The sequence below is a fragment of the Coregonus lavaretus genome (assembly GCF_964263955.1).
Source record: "Coregonus lavaretus genome assembly, chromosome: 19".
Classification (NCBI taxonomy): domain Eukaryota; kingdom Metazoa; phylum Chordata; class Actinopteri; order Salmoniformes; family Salmonidae; genus Coregonus; species Coregonus lavaretus.
The window spans coordinates 40,604,735-40,626,697 of NC_140006.1; the positions used below are offsets into that span (position 1 = coordinate 40,604,735).

Consider the following 21,963-nt stretch of genomic DNA (forward strand, 5'->3'; position numbering starts at 1 on the left):
CTGACTCTGTCGTATTGGGAGGACACAGTGGACTCCTTAATGATCATATTAGGGGACTGACTCTCTCTTATTGGGAGGACACAGTGGACTACTTAATGATCACATTAGGGGACTGACTCTCTCGTATTGGGAGGACACAGTGGACTCCTTAATGATCACATTAGGGGACTGACTCTCTCTTATTGGGAGGACACAGTGGACTCCTTAATGATCACATTAGGGGACTGACTCTCTCGTATTGGGAGGACACAGTGGACTACTTAATGATCACATTAGGGGACTGACTCTCTCTTATTGGGAGGACACAGTGGACTACTTAATGATCACATTAGGGGACTGACTCTCTCTTATTGGGAGGACACAGTGGACTACTTAATGATCACATTAGGGGACTGACTCTCTCGTATTGGGAGGACACAGTGGACTACTTAATGATCACATTAGGGGACTGACTCTCTCTTATTGGGAGGACACAGTGGACTCCTTAATGATCACATTAGGGGACTGACTCTCTCTTATTGGGAGGACACAGTGGACTCCTTAATGATCACATTAGGGGACTGACTCTCTCTTATTGGGAGGACACAGTGGACTCCTTAATGATCACATTAGGGGACTGACTCTCTCGTATTGGGAGGACACAGTGGACTCCTTAATGATCACATTAGGGGACTGACTCTCTCGTATTGGGAGGACACAGTGGACTACTTAATGATCACATTAGGGGACTGACTCTCTCGTATCTGGAGGACACAGTGGACTACTTAATGATCACATTAGGGGACTGACTCTCTCTTATTGGGAGGACACAGTGGATTCCTTAATGATCACATTAGGGGACTGACTCTCTCTTATTGGGAGGACACAGTGGACTACTTAATGATCACATTAGGGGACTGACTCTCTCGTATTGGGAGGACACAGTGGACTCCTTAATGATCACATTAGGGGACTGACTCTCTCGTATTGGGAGGACACAGTGGACTCCTTAATGATCACATTAGGGGACTGACTCTCTCGTATTGGGAGGACACAGTGGACTACTTAATGATCACATTAGGGGACTGACTCTCTCGTATTGGGAGGACACAGTGGACTCCTTAATGATCACATTAGGGGACTGACTCTCTCGTATTGGGAGGACACAGTGGACTCCTTAATGATCACATTAGGGGACTGACTCTCTCGTATTGGGAGGACACAGTGGACTACTTAATGATCACATTAGGGGACTGACTCTCTCGTATTGGGAGGACACAGTGGACTACTTAATGATCACATTAGGGGACTGACTGACTCTCTCTTATTGGGAGGACACAGTGGACTCCTTAATGATCACATTAGGGGACTAACTCTCTCTTATTGGGAGGACACAGTAGACTACTTAATGATCACATTAGGGGACTGACTCTCTCGTATTGGGAGGACACACTGGACTACTTAATGATCACATTAGGGGACTGACTCTCTCGTATTGGGAGGACACAGTGGACTCCTTAATGATCACATTAGGGGACTGACTCTCTCGTATTGGGAGGACACAGTGGACTCCTTAATGATCACATTAGGGGACTGACTCTCTCGTATTGGGAGGACACAGTGGACTACTTAATGATCACATTAGGGGACTGACTCTCTCGTATTGGGAGGACACAGTGGACTACTTAATGATCACATTAGGGGACTGACTGACTCTCTCTTATTGGGAGGACACAGTGGACTCCTTAATGATCACATTAGGGGACTGACTCTCTCTTATTGGGAGGACACAGTAGACTACTTAATGATCACATTAGGGGACTGACTCTCTCTTATTGGGAGGACACAGTGGACTCCTTAATGATCACATTAGGGGACTGACTCTCTCTTATTGGGAGGACACAGTGGACTACTTAATGATCACATTAGGGGACTGACTCTCTCGTATTGGGAGGACACAGTGGACTCCTTAATGATCACATTAGGGGACTGACTCTCTTATTGGGAGGACACAGTGGACTCCTTAATGATCACATTAGGGGACTGACTCTCTCTTATTGGGAGGACACAGTGGACTCCTTAATGATCACATTAGGGGACTGACTCTCTCGTATTGGGAGGACACAGTGGACTACTTAATGATCACATTAGGGGACTGACTCTCTCGTATTGGGAGGACACAGTGGACTACTTAATGATCACATTAGGGGACTGACTGACTCTCTCTTATTGGGAGGACACAGTGGACTCCTTAATGATCACATTAGGGGACTGACTCTCTCTTATTGGGAGGACACAGTAGACTACTTAATGATCACATTAGGGGACTGACTCTCTCTTATTGGGAGGACACAGTGGACTCCTTAATGATCACATTAGGGGACTGACTCTCTCTTATTGGGAGGACACAGTGGACTACTTAATGATCACATTAGGGGACTGACTCTCTCGTATTGGGAGGACACAGTGGACTCCTTAATGATCACATTAGGGGACTGACTCTCTCTTATTGGGAGGACACAGTGGACTCCTTAATGATCACATTAGGGGACTGACTCTCTCTTATTGGGAGGACACAGTGGACTCCTTAATGATCACATTAGGGGACTGACTCTCTCTTATTGGGAGGACACAGTGGACTACTTAATGATCACATTAGGGGACTGACTCTCTCGTATTGGGAGGACACAGTGGACTACTTAATGATCACATTAGGGGACTGACTGACTCTCTCTTATTGGGAGGACACAGTGGACTACTTAATGATCACATTAGGGGACTGACTCTCTCGTATTGGGAGGACACAGTGGACTCCTTAATGATCACATTAGGGGACTGACTCTCTCGTATTGGGAGGACACAGTGGACTCCTTAATGATCACATTAGGGGACTGACTGACTCTCTCGGACTGGGAGGACAGACGGACACAGTGCCGTGTGTAGGCCAGGAGTGAAAACACACACGAGTGTAGCCTACAAACTGGGGTTGGGCGATGTAAACCGTTGTCTTATCGTGATTATGTACTCATAAAACATTGTGATATACCATGGTACCGCCCCCTATTGGCCAACCTAAAACATAGTGATATACCATGGTACCGCCCCCTATTGGCCAACCTAAAACATAGTGATATACCATGGTACCGCCCCCTATTGGCCAACCTAAAACATAGTGATATACCATGGTACCGCCCCCTATTGGCAAACCTAAAACATTGTGATATACCATGGTACCGCCCCCTATTGGCCAACCTAAAACATTGTGAGAAACCATGGTACCGTCCCCTATTGGCCAACCTAAAACATTGTGAGAAACCATGGTACCGCCCCCTATTGGCCAACCTAAAACACATATGCGCGCACACACACACACACATATATATATATATATATATATATATATACTAGATGGCCAAAAGTATGTAGATACCCTTTTTCAAATTAGTGGATTTGGCTATTTCAGCCACACCCGTCAAGCACACAGCCATGCAATCTCCATAGACAAACATCAGCAGTAGAATGGCCTTACTGAAGAGCTCAGTGAATTTCAACATGGCACCGTCATAGGATGCCACCTTTACAACAAGTCAGTTCGTCAAATTTCTGCCATGCTAGAGCTGCCCCGGTCAACTGTAAGCTCAGCCATGAATTGGTACGCCACACAAGCTCACAGAACGGGACTGCCGAGTGCTGAAACGCGTAAAAGTTGTCTGTCCTTCGTTGCAACACTCACTACTGAGTTCCAAACTGCCTCTGGAAGCAACGTTAGCACAATAACTGTTTGTCGGGAGCTTCATGAAATGGGTTTCCATGGCCAAGCAGCCGCACACAAGCCTAAGATCACCATGTGCAATGCCAAACGTCGGCTGGAGTGAGCTGAAATAAAAGATCCCAGAAAATGTTTATACGCACAAAAAGCTTATTTCTCTCACATTTTGCACACAAATGTGTTTACATCCCTTTTAGTGAGCATTTCTCCTTTGCCAAGATAATCCATCCACCTGACAGGTGTGGCATATCAAGAAGCTGATTAAACAGCATGATCATTACACAGGTGCACCTTGTGCTTGGGACAATAAAAGGCCACTCTAAAATGTACAGTTTTGTCACACAACACAATGCCACAGATGTCTCAAGTTTTGAGGGAGCGTGCAATTGGCAAGCTGACTGCAAGAATGTCCACCAGAGCTGTTGCCAGAGAATTTAATGTTAATTTCTCTACCATAAGCCACTTCCAACATCGTTTTAGAGAATTTGGCAGTAAGTCCAACCGACCTCACAACCGCAGACCACGTGTAACCACGCCAGCCCAGGACCTCCACATCAGTCTTCTTCACCTGTGGGATCGTCTGAGACCAGCCACCCGGACAGCTGATGAAACTAAGGAGTATTTCTGTCTGTAATAAAGCCCTTTTATAGGGAAACACTCATTCTGATTGGCTGGGCCTGGCTCCGCAGTGGGTGGGCATATATATACACACACACACACACACATACAGTGGGGAGAACAAGTATTTGATACACTGCCGATTTTGCAGGTTTTCCTACTTACAAAGCATGTAGAGGTCTGTAATTTTTATCATAGGTACACTTCAACTGTGAGAGACGGAATCCAGAAAATCCAGAAAATCACATTGTATGATTTTTAAGTAATTAATTAGCATTTTATTGCATGACATAAGTATTTGATCACCTACCAACCAGTAAGAATTCCGGCTCTCACAGACCTGTTAGTTTTTCTTTAAGAAGCCCTCCTGTTCTCCACTCATTACCTGTATTAACTGCACCTGTTTGAACTCGTTCCCTGTATAAAAGACACATGTACACACACTCAATCAAACAGACTCCAACCTCTCCACAATGGCCAAGACCAGAGAGCTGTGTAAGGACATCAGGGATAAAATTGTAGACCTGCACAAGGCTGGGATGGGCTACAGGACAATAGGCAAGCAGCTTGGTGAGAAGGCAACAACTGTTGGCGCAATTATTAGAAAATGGAAGAAGTTCAAGATGACGGTCAATCACCCTCGGTCTGGGGCTCCATGCAAGATCTCACCTCGTGGGGCATCAATGATCATGAGGAAGGTGAGGGATCAGCCCAGAACTACACGGCAGGACCTGGTCAATGACCTGAAGAGAGCTGGGACCACAGTCTCAAAGAAAACCATTAGTAACACACTACGCCGTCATGGATTAAAATCCTGCAGCGCACGCAAGGTCCCCCTGCTCAAGCCAGCGCATGTCCAGGCCCGTCTGAAGTTTGCCAATGACCATCTGGATGATCCAGAGGAGGAATGGGAGAAGGTCATGTGGTCTGATGAGACAAAAATTGAGCTTTTTGGTCTAAACTCCACTCACCGTGTTTGGAGGAAGAAGAAGGATGAGTACAACCTCAAGAACACTATCCCAACCGTGAAGCATGGAGGTGGAAACATCATTCTTTGGGGATGCTTTTCTGCAAAGGGGACAGGACGACTGCACCGTATTGAGGGGAGGATGGATGGGGCCATGTATCGCGAGATCTTGGCCAACAACCTCCTTCCCTCAGTAAGAGCATTGGAGATGGGTCGTGGCTGGGTCTTCCAGCATGACAACGACCCGAAACACACAGCCAGGGCAACTAAGGAGTGGCTCCGTAAGAAGCATCTCAAGGTCCTGGAGTGGCCTAGCCAGTCTCCAGACCTGAACCCAATAGAAAATCTTTGGAGGGAGCTGAAAGTCCGTATTGCCCAGCGACAGCCCCGCAACCTGAAGGATCTGGAGGAGTGGGCCAAAATCCCTGCTGCAGTGTGTGCAAACCTGGTCAAGACCTACAGGAAACGTATGATCTCTGTAATTGCAAACAAAGGTATCTGTACCAAATATTAAGTTCTGCTTTTCTGATGTATCAAATACTTATGACATGCAATAAAATGCAAATTAATTACTTAAAAATCATACAATGTGATTTTCTGAATTTTTGTTTTAGATTCCGTCTCTCACAGTTGAAGTGTACCTATGATAAAAATTACAGACCTCTACATGCTTTGTAAGTAGGAAAACCTGCAAAATTGGCAGTGTATCAAATACTTGTTCTCCCCACTGTACACACACGTTTAAATACTAAAAACACAGTTGGGATATAGCGTGAAATCACATGCTACAACTGGACGAATCATGACTAAAGATAATGTTGTTGAAAGCCTCGGCTAAGCGGAGGCAAATATTTTCTAATATTTCTGATGGAGCTTCAGCATGGCAAGGTCAGGTCAGGTGTGTGTGTGTGTGGCACACAATTGATGGAGTGACAGTCAACTGATGAGGAAATTATGGGCTGGACAGAAGCAAAATCTACCATCTTCAGAACTGGATAATAATTAGCTTTGTCCTTTTCCATTTGGCTTATAGTTTGTTCTATCTCTCATAAAGCTGTGATTGAGAAGAACCTGTCTTGGCCTATAGACTCCTACTTTCATTATTGTCCTGTTTGAAAGAGGCACCTGAATGCTGATTGGCTGACAGCAGTGGTATATCAGACCGTATACCACGGGTATGACAAAACATTTGTTTTTACTGCTCTAATTACGCTGGTAACCAGTTTATAATAGCAATAAGGCACCTCGGGGGTTTGTGATATATGGCCAATATACCACGGCTAAGGGCTGTATCGAGGCACTCCGCGTTGCGTTGTGCATAAGAACAGCCCTTAGCCGTGGTACATTGGCCATATACCACACCTTCATCGGGCCTTTTTGCTTAAGTGACCTATCACCAGCCCGGATTCATACACAGCATTTAAAAAAAAAAGATTGATCAAAGCGGAATGAAGGCGGGATCTGCATTGAATAGCAAATGGAGAGTGGGCATTCATATCCTGACTCCGTTTATTTGCTGCTAGTCTGTGAATCTGGAGTATGCATGGCAGTAGACTGTTCGAGTTTGAGAATGCATCGGCCTGAATGGCAGCATGTGCTGTTCGAGTTTGAGAACGCATCGGCCTGAATGGCAGCATGTGCTGTTCGAGTTTGAGAACGCATCGGCCTGAATGGCAGCATGTGCTGTTCGAGTTTGAGAACGCATCGGCCTGAATGCGCAGCATGTGCTGTTCGAGTTTGAGAACGCATCGGCCTGAATGCGCAGCATGTGCTGTTCGAGTTTGAGAACGCATCGGCCTGAATGCGCAGCATGTGCTGTTCGAGTTTGAGAACGCATCGGCCTGAATGCGCAGCATGTGCTGTTCGAAGTTGTCAAATGAGGGTTCTTACGGGCATGAAAATCCTGTGTTTTCCTTTTTGAATATATTAGCAATCACTTAAAAATCTAAATACTGTATCAGCTATGTTCAGATTTAGGCTTACCCTTCAGCGCATCTCTTTGTGTGTGCTGTGTATCATCTGCATGTGTTCCGGTAGCCAGACTCACTTGGGAACAGAGTAGTTACTGGAGATACTACAGGAGAAATCCTCCTGAGACTGACTGGCTGGCTGCCTGAATGTCTGGCTGAATGTCTGGCTGAATGTCTGGCTGAATGTCTGGCTGATTTCCAATGGACCCATTGCTCCATTCCCAGATAAAGCATTTGGAAGAAACAGTATTTGAATATAGACATCAGACCCACAGATACAGAGACACACACCATTCCAAAGATGCATTTTGTTCTCAAGTTGAACACAATCACTCTAGATTGCCTGTGATATGTCTCTGGATCGCTCTGTAGCATTGTGTGGTTGATGATAGCACACAGGACAGACTCTCGCATGACGACGTGAGCATGAAAAGGCCCCTGCCTGTGTGTCTCAGTCTCACAGGATCCCCAAGGCTCACGCCAGGCAGGGGAGGAGACCAACGTTTGTGGAGCGCCATTGAATGCTGGCAACACACACTGACAACACAGACACTGGCAACACACACACTGACAACACACACACTGACAACACACACACACTGAGAACACACACACACTGACAACACACACACTGACAACACACACACACTGAGAACACACACACACTGACAACACACACTGAGAACACACATACACTGACAACACACACACACTGACAACACACACTGACAACACACACTGGCAACACACACACACACACTGACAACACACACACACACACACACACACACACACACACACACACACACACACACACACTGACAACACACACACACACACATACTGACACCACACACACACTGACAACACACACTGGCAACACACACTGGCAACACACACACACTGACAACACACAAACACACTGACAACACACACACACTGAGAACACACACACACACACACACTGACAACACACACACTGACAACACACACACTGACAACATGCAACACACACACATACACTGACAACACACACACACACACACTGACAACACACACACACACTGACAACACACACACTCACTGACAACAGACACTGGCAACACACACTGGCAACACACACACACTGACAACACACAAACACACTGACAACACACACACACACACTGACAACACACACACACACACACTGACAACACACACAAACACTGACAACACACACTGACAACACACACTGACAACACACACACTGACAACACACACTGGCAACAGACACACTGACAACACACACTGGCAACAGACCCTGGCAACACACACTGACAACACACACACTGGCAACACACACTGGCAACACACACACTGACAACACATACACTGACAACACACACACACACACACACACACTGACAACACACACACTGACAACAGACACTGGCAACACACACTGACAACACACTGACAATACACACACTGACAACACACACACTGAAAACACACACTGACAACACACACACTGACAACAGCAGGAAGGAAATAAATGAAAGAGACTTGGAGAGACAGCTCCAACTGGAGAGGACAGGACAGGGGAGGTAGAAGAGAGGTAGAGGAGAGGAGGCTAATTGAAGGAGTGAAGAGGGTTGAAGTGTCCTCAAAAATCCACCTCACATTAATTCTCTTCCAACATTATCCTCTTCCAACTTGTTTGTTTCTCAGTGAAAATCCGAGGTTGAACAGTGAGGCAGTTCTCTCTAGACATCATTATAGCGGAGCATTAAGATAGTTGAATGGGATTTCAAACAGTGGATTATCTCTTCTATTTTCTTAAATTGAGAGGGTGGTTTAAAATTGCATGCAGGGAATAGTCTGCGATAGATGCGTGAAACTGTAAAAACACAAAACATATCCTAGGCCTGCTTGCTTACTGGTACCTTCACTAGACCTATGCGGGATTCTATTCATCTTCTCATGCATTCACACCAGGGTTTCTGTTAGATGGTAATTGCCGGCTTTTGGCAGATAAAATAAATGAAAAGCCGATAAATAAAATGGTAGCCGGACAATTGCTGGGGATGCCTATACCCCCGATTTCACGCTTCATTACCATTGTCTCACTCCTTGCACGCTGCCTCTGCTGAGGAGAAAGAGAGAGCGAAAGAGAGAGACGTTGGAGCCTTGGCCTAGGCTCCTGTTGATTGCGAAGATGGAGGCCTTTCTCATTGAAATAAAACGAAAGTTTGAGTATTCAGAGTTTCTGTTGACCAATTTTTTTGGGCCAAATTAAGTTCCAACTGTAATGTTGTGTTTGCGGCAATATAATGTCCTGCTCGTATTTTCCCTGTAAACAATGGCTTGACTTACTTTTGATATTACCTTAATAAAGTTTAGAAACTTTTGTGAAGGCTCGGTGTGGTGTGGCTATCAGCCTTTTATACTGCAGGCCTATTTAGTCTTTAATTAGGATCCCCTTTAGCTGCTGCCGAGGCAGCGACTACTCTTCCTGGGGTCCAACATAACAAATAAAATACATAAATATGCATAGCACTACATTTACATGACAATTTAGCCATTCAGCTGACGCTCCCATCCAGAGAGACCCACAGCTAGTGCATTCATCTTAAGATAGCCAGGCGAGACAACCACATATCACAGTCGTATCCCAACCACGTATCACATACATAATACATAATACAATACAAAATGCATAAAAATGTCTGAAAGACGTCAATTCAAAACGTCACACATAGCCTACATATCAGTACATACACACAATATCTAGGTCTAATACATAGTACAGTGCAAATTACAATACAATATATATAAAATGGCTGTGTCTCTTCACAGTCCACGTCCTGCCATAAGGTGTTCTTTTATCTGGTTTTTGAATCTGGTTTTCGTTCTAGCTTGAGTTACCTGGGGTGGCAGAAAGTTCCATTTAGTCATAGTTCCATTTAATACTGTGTTTCCCAGCCTCTGTTCTGGACCAGGGGACTGTGATTAGACGTCTGGTTGCATGTCTTGTGTTGTACCGATGAGTGTCCGAACTGTGTGCCAACTGCTTGAACAGACAGTTCGGTACCTTCAACACATCAACATCTCGCACAAAGACCAATAGTGATGCAGTCAATCTCTCCTCAACTTTGAGCCAGGAGAGATTGACATGCATGTCATTGACATTCGCCCTCCGTGTACATAAGTGCAATACGTGCTGCTCTGTTTTGGAACAACTGCAATGTGCCTATGTCCTTCTTTGTCACACATGACCACACAACTGGACAGTAGTTCAGGTGCAACAAATCTAGGGCCTGTAGGACCGGTCTGGTTGACTGAGATGTCAAGAAAGCAGAGCAACGCCTTATCATGGACAGACCTCTTCCCATTGTAGTAACCATTGAGTCTATATGTTTTGACCATGATAGCGTGCTATCTATAGGTGACGCCCAGCAGTTTAGTCTCTTCAACTTTCTCAATAGCCACATTATTCAATAATAGATCCAGATTACGTTTAGGGTTGAGCGAGTGATTTGTACCAAAAATGATGCTTTTAGTTTGAGATATTTAGCACCAGCCTATTGCTAGTTACCCATTCTAAAACTGACTGGAGCTCTATGTTAAGGGTGTCCGTTATTTATTTTACTGTTGCAGCCGACGTTTATACTGTTGAGTCGTCAGCGTACATAGACACACAGGCTTTATTCAAGGTCAGTGGAAGGTCATTAGTAAAAAAATAAAACAATGGTCCAAGCCGGCTGCCCTGTGGTACACAACACTCAACCAACCCTCTGCGTTCTATTGGATAGGTAACTCTCAACCCATGATAAGGCAGAGGATGTTAATCCATAATGCCTACGTTTTTTCAGCAATATGTTATGTTAAGTCGACCTAAACAGCTCCCACAATCTTCTTATTACCAATTTATTTCAGCCAATCATCAGTCATTTGTGTCAGTGCCGAGCATGTTGAGTGCCCTTCCCTATAAGCATGATGAAAGTCTGTTGTTAATTTGTTTTCAGTAAAATAACATTGTACTTGGTCGAACACAATTTTTTCCTATAGTTTGCTAAGCACAGGTAACAGGCTGATTGGGAGGCTGTTTCAATCATTAAAGGGTTATTTGCTATTTCTGGGCAGCGGAATGACCTTTGCCTTCCTCCAGGCCTGAGGACACACTCCGTCTTCTAGGCTTAGATTGAAGATGTGGTAAATAGGTAAAGATGTGGTAAATAGGTAAAGATGTGGTAAATAGGTAAAGATGTATTCCGCTACCAACCTTAGTAATTTACCATCCAGGTTGTCGGTTCCAGTTGGTTTGTCCTTATTGATAGATAGCAATTAAGTTTTTCACCTCTTCCAATGGAACTTGGCAGAATTTACAGTGCTTGCCTTTCATCATTTGGTCCGTTATGCGTGAATATGAAGGCTTAATGTGTTGTCTGCATGTCATGCCTACATCTGCTAATCTTGTCAACAGAAAAGTTATTACAGTGATCGTGCAGGGTGAACTGCTCACAGCTGGCTTCCTACTAGGGCAAAACATCTCAGTGCTTACAGTATAACTCAGCTTCATAGGCACATGATTACTGCTGACAATAGCTGTCGGATTGACAGAGGCATTTAGAGGAACATAAATTCGATTACTTACATTATGACTGCCACCCCCCCTGGGAAAATTTACATTTGCAGCAGCACTACGACAGCTCAGCGACACAATGGTAAGGATGATCTGAGCAGGGCTTGGGTCACTGATAAGTCATTGTCTCAACGCAGCTTTGAAATGCGAGGACAGGGTCCAGGCAGCAAGATGATTTAGATGGACTCCGTCATTCCTGTAGAGCATCTTCTGTTTCCAAAAGGTGTCAAAGTTATCTATAAAAGTTATGCCAACAAGCTACAGTCAGGGCCGGCTCTAGCCTTTTGGGGGGCCCTAAGCGATATTTGGTTGGCCTCCACCCCCCCAAATGTTTTACGTTTTAAAGCTAACTTCCTGCAATTCTACACATTTTGCCATGACTTATGCCATATTAATGACATCTGAGTGAGAGTGACTAACAAAATCAATGGGGCCCCCTGGAGGTCAGCGCCCCTGGGCACGTGCCCTGCGTGCCTCGTGTGCCTTGCGTGCCTGGTCGGTATTCGGCCATGATTACTACAAGTTCAGATAGCTGGCTAGACTCATTTACCAATCAAAAAACTGTTAGCTGACATGGCTAATTGAGTGACTGTCAGTGACTGACATAACAAGAGAGAAATTGCTGATGCACAACCAAATTTCAAACTTTCTAGTATTCCAACTCTCAACTGTAAGTTGAGACCCCGAACTGAGTTCCAAACCCCACTAGCTGCTTGGGGCCCTAAGCGACTGCTTATGTCGCCTGTGCCTGGAGCCGTCCCTGGCTACAGCGGTCTTTTAGCCAGATGTGTAATGCCAGTAACCTGCTGAATCTTTCGCTGACCCAGCAATGGTACAGGGCCTGAAATAGTCTGACGCTTTTTGGAGTCTTTCAGAGCTAGAATCCATTCTTTAAAATCCAGTTTCAGCAGTGTTGTTTGACCCCACATGGACTACGACAGTGTCAGCCCCAGGCAGCTGTCATGGAACTGTAGGAATCAGCTTTGTAATGTCCTGTACTCGTGCTCCAGGATAGCATAGAGTTTTTGCCCCGGGACCCGAGATGTTTCTCACAACAGAGCTGCCGATAATAACAATAAAATGCTTCTCTTTATATAAAATATTATTATATAAAATTAATAAATTAGCCTCCTTCTGTATGCCTAACTGTTTAAAAGACACATCCTATCTAACAAGCATATAAGAGTGTAGCATTCCGCCGGCATATCTCTCTCTGGGGCTAAGCCTAGGTTTCTCTTCCTTATATACAGTACCAGTCAAAAGTTTGGACACACCTACTCATTCCAGGGTTTTTCTTTATTTGTACAATTTTCTACATTGTAGAATACTAGTGAAGACATCAGAACTATGAAATAACACAAATTGAATCATGTAGTAACCAAAAAAGTGTTAAACAAATCAAAATATATTTTATATATTTGAGTAGCCACCCTTTGCCTTGATGACAGCTTTGCACACTCTTGGCATTCTCTCAACCAGCTTCATGAGGTAGTCACCTGGAATGAATTTCAATTAACAAGCGTGCCTTGTTAAAATTGTGCCTTTGTGGAATTTATTTCCTTCTTAATGCGTTTGAGCCAATCAGTTGTGTTGTGACAAGGTAGGGGGGTATACAGAAGATAGCCCTATTTGGTAAAAGAACAAGTCCATATTATGGCAAGAACAGCTCAAATAAGCAAAGAGAAATGACAGTCCATCATTACTTTAAGACATGAAGGTCAGTCAATACGGAACATTTCAAGAACTTTGAAAGTTTCTTCACAGGAAAGGAAGACCCAGAGTTACCTCTGCTGCAGAGGATAAGTTCATTAGAGTTACCAGCCTCAGAAATTGCAGCCCAAATAAATACTTCACAGAGTTCAAGTAACAGACACATCTCAACATCAACTGTTCAGAGGAGACTGCGTGATGAGTCCAGATTTGAGATTTTTGGTTCCAACCGCCGTGTCTTTGTGAGACGCAGAGTAGGTGAACAGATGATCTCCACATGTGTGGTTCCTACCATGAATTATGGAGGAGGAGGTGTGATGGTGTGCGGGTGCTTTGCTGGTGACACTGTCAGTGATATATTTAGAATTCAAGGCACACTTAACCAGCATGGCTACCACAGCATTCTGCAGCGATACGCCACCCCATCTGGTTTGCGCTTAGTGGGACTATCATTTGTTTTTCAACAGGACAATGACCCAACACACCTCCAGGCTGTGTAAGGGCTATTTTACCAAGAAGGAGAGTGATGGAGTGCTGCATCAGATGACCTGGCCTCCACAATTACCCGACCTCAACCCAATTGAGATGGTTTGGGATGAGTTGGACCGCAGAGTGAAGGAAAAGCATCCAACAAGCGCTCAGCATATGTGGTAACTCCTTCAAGACTGTTGGAAAAGCATTCCAGGTGAAGCTGGTTGTGATAATGCCAAGAGTGTGCAAAGCTTTCCTCATGAAGCTGGTTGAGAGAATGCCAAGAGTGTGCAAAGCTTTCGTCATGAAGCTGGTTGAGAGAATGCCAAGGCCAAGGCAAAGGGTGGCTATTTGAAGAATCTCAAATATAAAATATATTTAGATTTGTTTAAAAAAAATTTGGTTACTACATGATTCCATATGTGTTATTTCATAGTTTTGCTGTCTTCACTATTATTCTACAATGTAGAAAATAGTAAAAATAAAGAAAAACCCTTGAATGAGTAGGTGTGTCCAAACTTTTGTACTGTTTATATATATATATATATATATATTTGTTTAAATATTAATATCATACAGTAGACATCTAAGCCTATAGGCCTTTGCATGCAATGCCCTGATACATTTAGTGCTCAAATCTCTGACAGCTGAACCGTGAAGTGGACAATTATTGTTTTAGGAAAATAAAAAGCAATAGGCTATATAGTTTTGCATATGCACATCGAAACAAGGAATAGTGTCTTTGTAATAGGCTGTTTTTAAGAATATATAAATGTGGCTCATTTGGCCAATATCCCTTGTTTATTGATGGCGCTATCTGCCTTATGGGTTATGCACCCAATGCATATGGAAGACCGGTAAATTTCTCAAATGTCCGATACATTTAAATCTTCCCGGTCACTTGTCCGGAGCAAAATTTTCCTAACGGAAACCGTGATTCACTAACACACACACATACACAGACTCTTGATCTGACACACCCACCATACCACACTCACCACAGAGAGAAGATGACTGTACAACCACAATGTTACCTGAATATATTACTCTGCAACTCTGTTTGTCACCTGACAAAGATGCCAGAGGGATTGAAATGTTGTCTGATATGTGTGTCTAAACAAGTCACTGGGGAGCATAACAGAGTTGAAAATTAGCGGTATATTCAGGTTTTTTCCTGTAGCACCAGATAATTGGACGTGCATATTTTTTTCCTTGTGAAGAGCCACAAGGTTACCTGAACCATTTAACCAACCCACATCAATACCTGTTACCATGACTCTGGTAGGGAACTCTGGGATATGGAGAAGGAGGAAGAAAGAGACAAAACACTTTTTTGAAAGCTTTACATTTTAGCTTTCACAAGACAACGCTCCAAATGTGGATTAACCTGAACCATTGAACCGAACACATTCATATCTGTTGTCTGTATAATCATAGGTAGATGAGGAAATGCATTTTGGAAGCTTTACATTTTCGCTGTCAGAACGCCGAAGACTACAAACGTGGAACCAATCACGTCAATATCTGTTGTACATGACCACAGGTTGGTGGCACCTTAATTGGGGAGGACAGGCTTGTGGTAATGGCTGGAGCGGAATAGTATCAAATACATCAAACAAATGGTTTCCAGGTGTTTGATGCCATTCCATGAACTCCATTCCAGCCATTATTATGAGCCGTCCTCCCCTCAGCAGCCTCCACTGATCATGACAGAACAGAAGCAATATAGTACTGCAGTGCTATCGTGGATAAATAAATACATCCTCTCTTTCTCATGGTCCCCAGAACACAACGGGGAGCGAGCGCTGCACTGGGACACAGCTCCAAAGTCATGACTAACCTCTGACGCCCAATCAAACTGGTTCCCCCACCCAAAATAACTTCCTGATTTATAAGCGGACTGTGTTGACGATTGGACACAGAAGAAGAAGAAGAAGAGACCACATCCAATCAGAGATTTTGTTCCAAATGGGACCTTAGTAGTAGGCCGTCATTGTAAATAAGAATTTGTTCTTAACTGACTTGCCTAGTTAAATAAAGGTTAAAAATAAGCAGTACACTATGTGTTTTGACACAGAAGAAGAGATGGATTCTGATTCGTATGGAGAAATAAACGCTATGGGGGATAAGAGGAAAGAGAGGGAGGGTTTTAAGCTCACGCCGCCTCCAGCCTCCAGAAGACAAGCCTGGATTTATTTTAGCTATAGAAATAGAGGAAATAGACTAGGACCTTAGGCTAACTGTTGTTCTTGTCCTTCATTCGCACTTGTATTCTCTTACTTATACTAGCACTGATTTCTGCAGATAGAAGCTATTTTGTACTTTCTCGTAATAATTGTGTCGTGGTTGATTTACCTACCATAGTTGAATGTACTGAATTGTAAGTCGCTCTGGATAAGACCGTCTGCTAAATAACTAAAATGTAAAATGTCTGATCAGAGACAAACAACAGAACTCTTTGAACCTGACATGGACAGTCTTTCTCTCCTGGTGTAGCGATCAACATTTTATTTTAAGGAGTAGACTATTGTTGTTGGAATATTAATAATATATGCCATTTAGCAGACGCTTTTAACCAAAGTGACTTACAGTCATGTGTGCATACATTTAACGTATGTGTGGTCCCGGGAATCGAACCCACTACCCTGGCATTGCAAGAATAGGCCTAGATCTATAATCAGCTATCTGAATGACAACCAAATAAAATAAGAAAACGGCCAGTGAGATTTTAAAGGGACGCTGTAAAATATTAAATGGCATCCTATTCCCTTTATAGTGGGCCCTGGTCAAAAGTAGTGCACTATAAAGGGAACAGGGTATCATTTGGGACATAGGGTATCATTTGTGAGATTATGCCAAGGCATCATGTCAGGGCACCAATCTGACTTCAGAACACTAGGGAGGATTCCACGATGTTATCAACTCAAAGAGAAGAGAAGAGTGTCTCTGCATTCTAAAATGGAATAACAAAGTTACGTAACAATGAGGAGAGTATCACAATGGTGTTATGGTATTCTGTGTTGCATAGGAACTAAATTGATGAATGTTTTTATATTTAATACAATACATAATATAATACATCATTCATAAGCAGAAAAATAAGCTGAGTGCAAAATATGGCACTAATATGCCACTGTGTGTGTGTGTGTGTGTGTGTGTGTGTGTGCGTGCATACATATGCCTGAATCTGTGAGATTAAACATGCATGTGTCTGTGTCTGTGTCTGTGTGCTAGCGTCTTCGTCCGTGTGTGAAGGTGTGTGAAGGTGTGTGAGGGGGTCGGTCAATGGGGACTACAGGGCTGGGATGGTTGGGAGGACGGGATAGAGAGACAGTGGGGTGCTTAGGGGGGGGCGGAGGGGTGGCGGAAGGAGGGCGTGTTGGAGGAGAGGGGGATGGAGACCTTCTGTAGAACAGCCACAGACTAGCATCAGACTAGCATCAGTACCAGCATCAGTACCAGCATCAGTACCAGCATCAGTACCAGCATCAGTGCCAGCATCAGTACCAGCATCAACTGGTTGTGTTGGTTTGAGAGTGCAGCGGTCTGTCTACACAAGAGAATGGCCATATTACTCAGAAAATAAATGCCATATTCAAGCCAGAGGAACACAGAACAGATTTCTTCAACTCAACCTACTAACACACACACACACACACACACACACTTTTCGACCATTATTCTACACGGTATTGTGAAGTGTGTACTGACCAGGACAGTGTGAAACCCAGTACAGTAATTGTTTAACCAGAGGAACAACAGTAACAATCTCTCCAGACCCGTTAGACCATCTCACTGGGCTGTACTGGCTTTGCTCTCTGAACCCTCTAAATCCTTCCCATTCTCTCCTCCTGCACAACATACGTTGGACACGTTCACGCTCCACCGCCACACATTACATCTCCCTCGGTCTTTGCCTTCTCCATCACACGATACAGTGAACACTGCTTATGTTCAGCCTCGAAAAACACTTTCTACATACTAATCTTCAACATAGAAGAAAAAAATGCATAAACTGTGCGCTCTCTAACCAGTCTTTTGCCATCTGTTTTTGCCTTCTCCATCACACGATCGGAAACTAAGCTTATTATACAATAGCCTCGAAAAGGAGCCACTTTCTCATTCATCTTTAACATACAGTACTACTAGTACGAGCACTCATTTCATTGTATCCAACCGATATAATAAAACCTAGCCGATACGAAAAGGGGAGGAATTCTCCAATATGGCAACGAGGATGATGTCTAGCGACAATCTGGTTCACAATAAAGCAATGCAATCACCCTTATCTGTGGACTCAGACAGACATAGCATACCTCACACCTGAGCTAGAGACAATAGTGAAGACTGCAAACTTGAAATAGACTTATTCCTGTCACTATATTATAACTTATTGATCACGCTACATGTATAACAAATGTACATGTTAGGGGTCAATGAAGGGTGAATAGGAACTTTGTGAATGGAAAGTTACTGTGAGAAGAAAATCAGAAATGATTCTTCTGTCAAACATAAGTTAACATCCTTAATTACTATTTACACAATAAGGAATACAATAAGATCAAAAAAGCTTTAATTGGAGAAAAGAAAACGACGTCTTCAGTCTTGGAGAAGTGACCGGATAAAGAGGAAATGCTACCTGATTGGTCGACCGCGAAGACAACAGCGCAAAAGTAGGGCAATATTGGGCAGCAGATAAGAAGTTCCAAGAAGTTGCACCCCTACTCTCGTCCTGACATATAAATGGTTGTTTGATTATGTGCAGAATGTGCTTACAGCTGAGACATCCAGTGGGTGAATAAACTTGGTTTGAGCTTTTTCTAGTTGTCCGTTTGAGTTCTTACTCTGTTTGTTCAGAACCTAACAATGGCATGTTGAAATAGTGCAATCATCAAATAGCGGTTGGCTCCTGCTAAAATGATTTTTTATTAGCGTAACGGTTTAGCTTGCTGACATTTTTGGCCTTTCCAAAAGTATTTCTACAGATGGCATTTCCAACATGCAACCCACTCACTGAAAACATAACATTCGGTTGGAAAGCAGGATTGGGGTCAATGCCATTTTTATTCAGTCAATCCAGAAAGTAAACAGAAATTCAAATTCTTCTCTGTGAGAAAAATATGATTTACTTCCTGAATTGACTGGATTGAAATGTAATTGAACCCACCAACCCTGTTGGACGTAAGAACGAGCAAACGAGTCCTGCAGACCAATACCCTAAATCTACAACATAACAAACGTCCCAGACAGTATCCTGGAGTGTGGAACAGTGACACATGAATCGTTTAGGGAGTCTGAGATCGATGCTCCAAATGACCGGTTTTCACAGTGAGGCCTGACGACTCGTCCTGCTGGTGTCACTGTCAGAGACAAGGGGGCTAGGATGCCAAGGGACTCAGACTTTATCGCCACAATATATATAAATGCTGTACAGAGTGGTTGTGTGTGTGTGTGAGAGAGAGAGAAACGGAGAGAGAGAGAGAGCGAGAGAGAGAGAGAAAGAGAGACAGATGAATAGAGAAAGAGTGTGTGAGAAAGAGTGTGTGTGTGTGTGTGTGTGTGTGTGTGTGTGTGTGTGTGTGTGTGTGTGTGTGTGTGTGTGTGTGTGTGTGTGTGTGTGTGTGTGTGTGTGTGTGTGTGTGTGTGTGTAAAGAGGGAGTTGCAGGAATTCCTCTTGAGCCACAATTAACTCAGAGAGACAAAACAGCACCGGTTTTAATTTCTGGACACTGGCTGGGCTGCTCCACTGAAAACGTAGGACACAGGCTGGGCTCACACAGAGCAAGGAGATTGGAATTCTATTATTTGTTATGAGTCTGGCAGCATTCTGGCTACCTATCAAAACTCTATGCATAGGCTTCTATACTGTATACTAGCTGTCAGCTGATTGCACTATGTGGGTGGGAAGAGATGGGAAAGATGTGCTGTCCAATCATCTTTCACGCCTCCACCACAAATTACACCAGAGGCCAGAGACCCAAAAATAGCCTGGAACTCTCGACAGTAGGAGTTAAATCACCTGCTATACAATCGGGCCCTAGAGCAGGGATGGCCCCGACCCCCATTGAAAGTTGCCCATCCCTGCCCTAGAGCGTCCCAACTCAGGTGTGAGGTTGCACCTGTCCCGTCTCTGTGTTATTTCTCCCAACTCTATCCTCCTGGTACCTATCCTCCTGGTACCTATCCTCCTTGTACCTATCATCCTGCTACCTATCCTATGCTCCTGGTACCTATCATATGCTCCTGGTACCTATCCTATCCTCCTGGTACCTATCCTCCTGGTACCTATCCTCCTGGTACCTATGCTCCTGGTACCTATCCTATCCTCCTGGTACCTATCCTCCTGGTACCTATCCTCCTGGTACCCTTCCTCCTGGTACCCATCCTCCTGGTACCTATGCTTCTGGTACCTATCCTCCTGGTACCTATCCTATCCTCCTGGTACCTATGCTCCTGGTACCTATCTTCCTGGTCTTTCAATCACTAGTGGGAAAGTGTTACATGTAAGGCAGTAGCCACCAGGTTCAAAATAGCTACCAAGAGATTCTGCCAGTAGAATTAAAGTTACTTGCTTTTAACATTATTTGACATACATTTTTATGATGCAAAGAGAGCAAACCACCATAATCTACCAAATATGCCAAAAAGTCACTATTATTCTGATTAGTCTAGTCATGGTCTGTTCCTCAAGTGTCAGGTGTGTTTATAGGCTACAAATGTAACGTGTATGCAATTGGAAAGCAATTGAAATGGGAGACAAACTTTAAAAGAAAACTTTCAGACATTTTTTTGTTTTTCCACTTACCACAGTTTTCCTCGTCGCTGTTGTCTGAGCAGTCGTCGTCGTCATCGCACCTCCATATGGTCGGTATACACCTTCTGTTATTGCACTGAAACTGGCCTTCCTCACACTCTTCTGCCTCTGTTTCTGGGGAGGAAGGGGGGACGACGACACATCAATATGGCCCTCAAAAGGCACACACTCAAACTGTCATTTGCAAATGAATGCATACTTGATATTCAGCATATTCATCCAGTCAGTAAGTATTTACGGAGGATTCTGTTATGAGCGTCACTTAACCCGAGGCTGTTTTGTTACAGGCAACTGTAGACACAATTGTAACGGACTGATTCTGTAGGCCTAACTGATCATTATAGGATAGAATTTATAATCAACCACATCGTTACAATGAGACAAAGATGAATACCCCTCATCCTATGTTGCAATTATATGGATGCTGCCTCACATCCAAGGAGGAACACATGTCAAGTAGACGCACACAATTCCCATACATTTTCTCATTAATTTTACATCGGAAATACAGTTTAAACGCCCCAAATTTGTACTGTGTGCTATTTTCATTGAGTTTTCAGTAACAATGAGGGGTTCTCCCATATTGTTGTAACACTGTAGCGCTTGGAATCAATCCCTATCATCCGGAGGAGACCGCATATGGACCCTTCTCTCTGTTTAGCGTATTAAGGGTATAATTCTATCCGATTAACATCATTTTAGGGATCAAAGAAAATTGGACCAACCTTTTGAGGAGTGAAGTTTTAGGACTAACAAATGAAAGAGCAGTAGTTTCCCTATATCCGTCCACATTTCTGGAGGAGGTGATGGAGCTCATACACGAACAAAGCCTGTCCGAAAAACCGTTCTTCTAGCGATGCGACGATGGTAGCCTACTTTACCGGCCGAAACCCCCCTTGCCTTGCCTCAGCCTCACTGCCAATTTGAATCGGTGACGACGGCGTGTATGGGCGGGGATTGTGCCAAGAAAATAAAGCAGTCTTTTCAACGCGCCCCATTCTTTGCTGCCGATAACGTGAATATGTGTAGTCTACTGCA

At 43.9% G+C, this 21,963-nt stretch overlaps 1 protein-coding gene across 1 annotated transcript in view; it reads right to left on the reverse strand.

The window, feature by feature from the left end:
• LOC311146515 (low-density lipoprotein receptor-related protein 8-like) overlaps positions 1-21,717 on the reverse strand; it is a gene marked incomplete at both ends in the record, with an annotated part of 192,492 nt that extends 170,775 nt beyond the window's left edge. The window contains 2 exons of the mRNA XM_084183032.1: positions 20,917-21,039; positions 21,651-21,717. Of these exons, the coding sequence (XP_084039158.1) occupies positions 20,917-21,039; positions 21,651-21,717 (190 nt within the window). The remainder of the gene's footprint in view (positions 1-20,916; positions 21,040-21,650) is intronic.
• Positions 21,718-21,963: the final 246 nt, after the last annotated feature.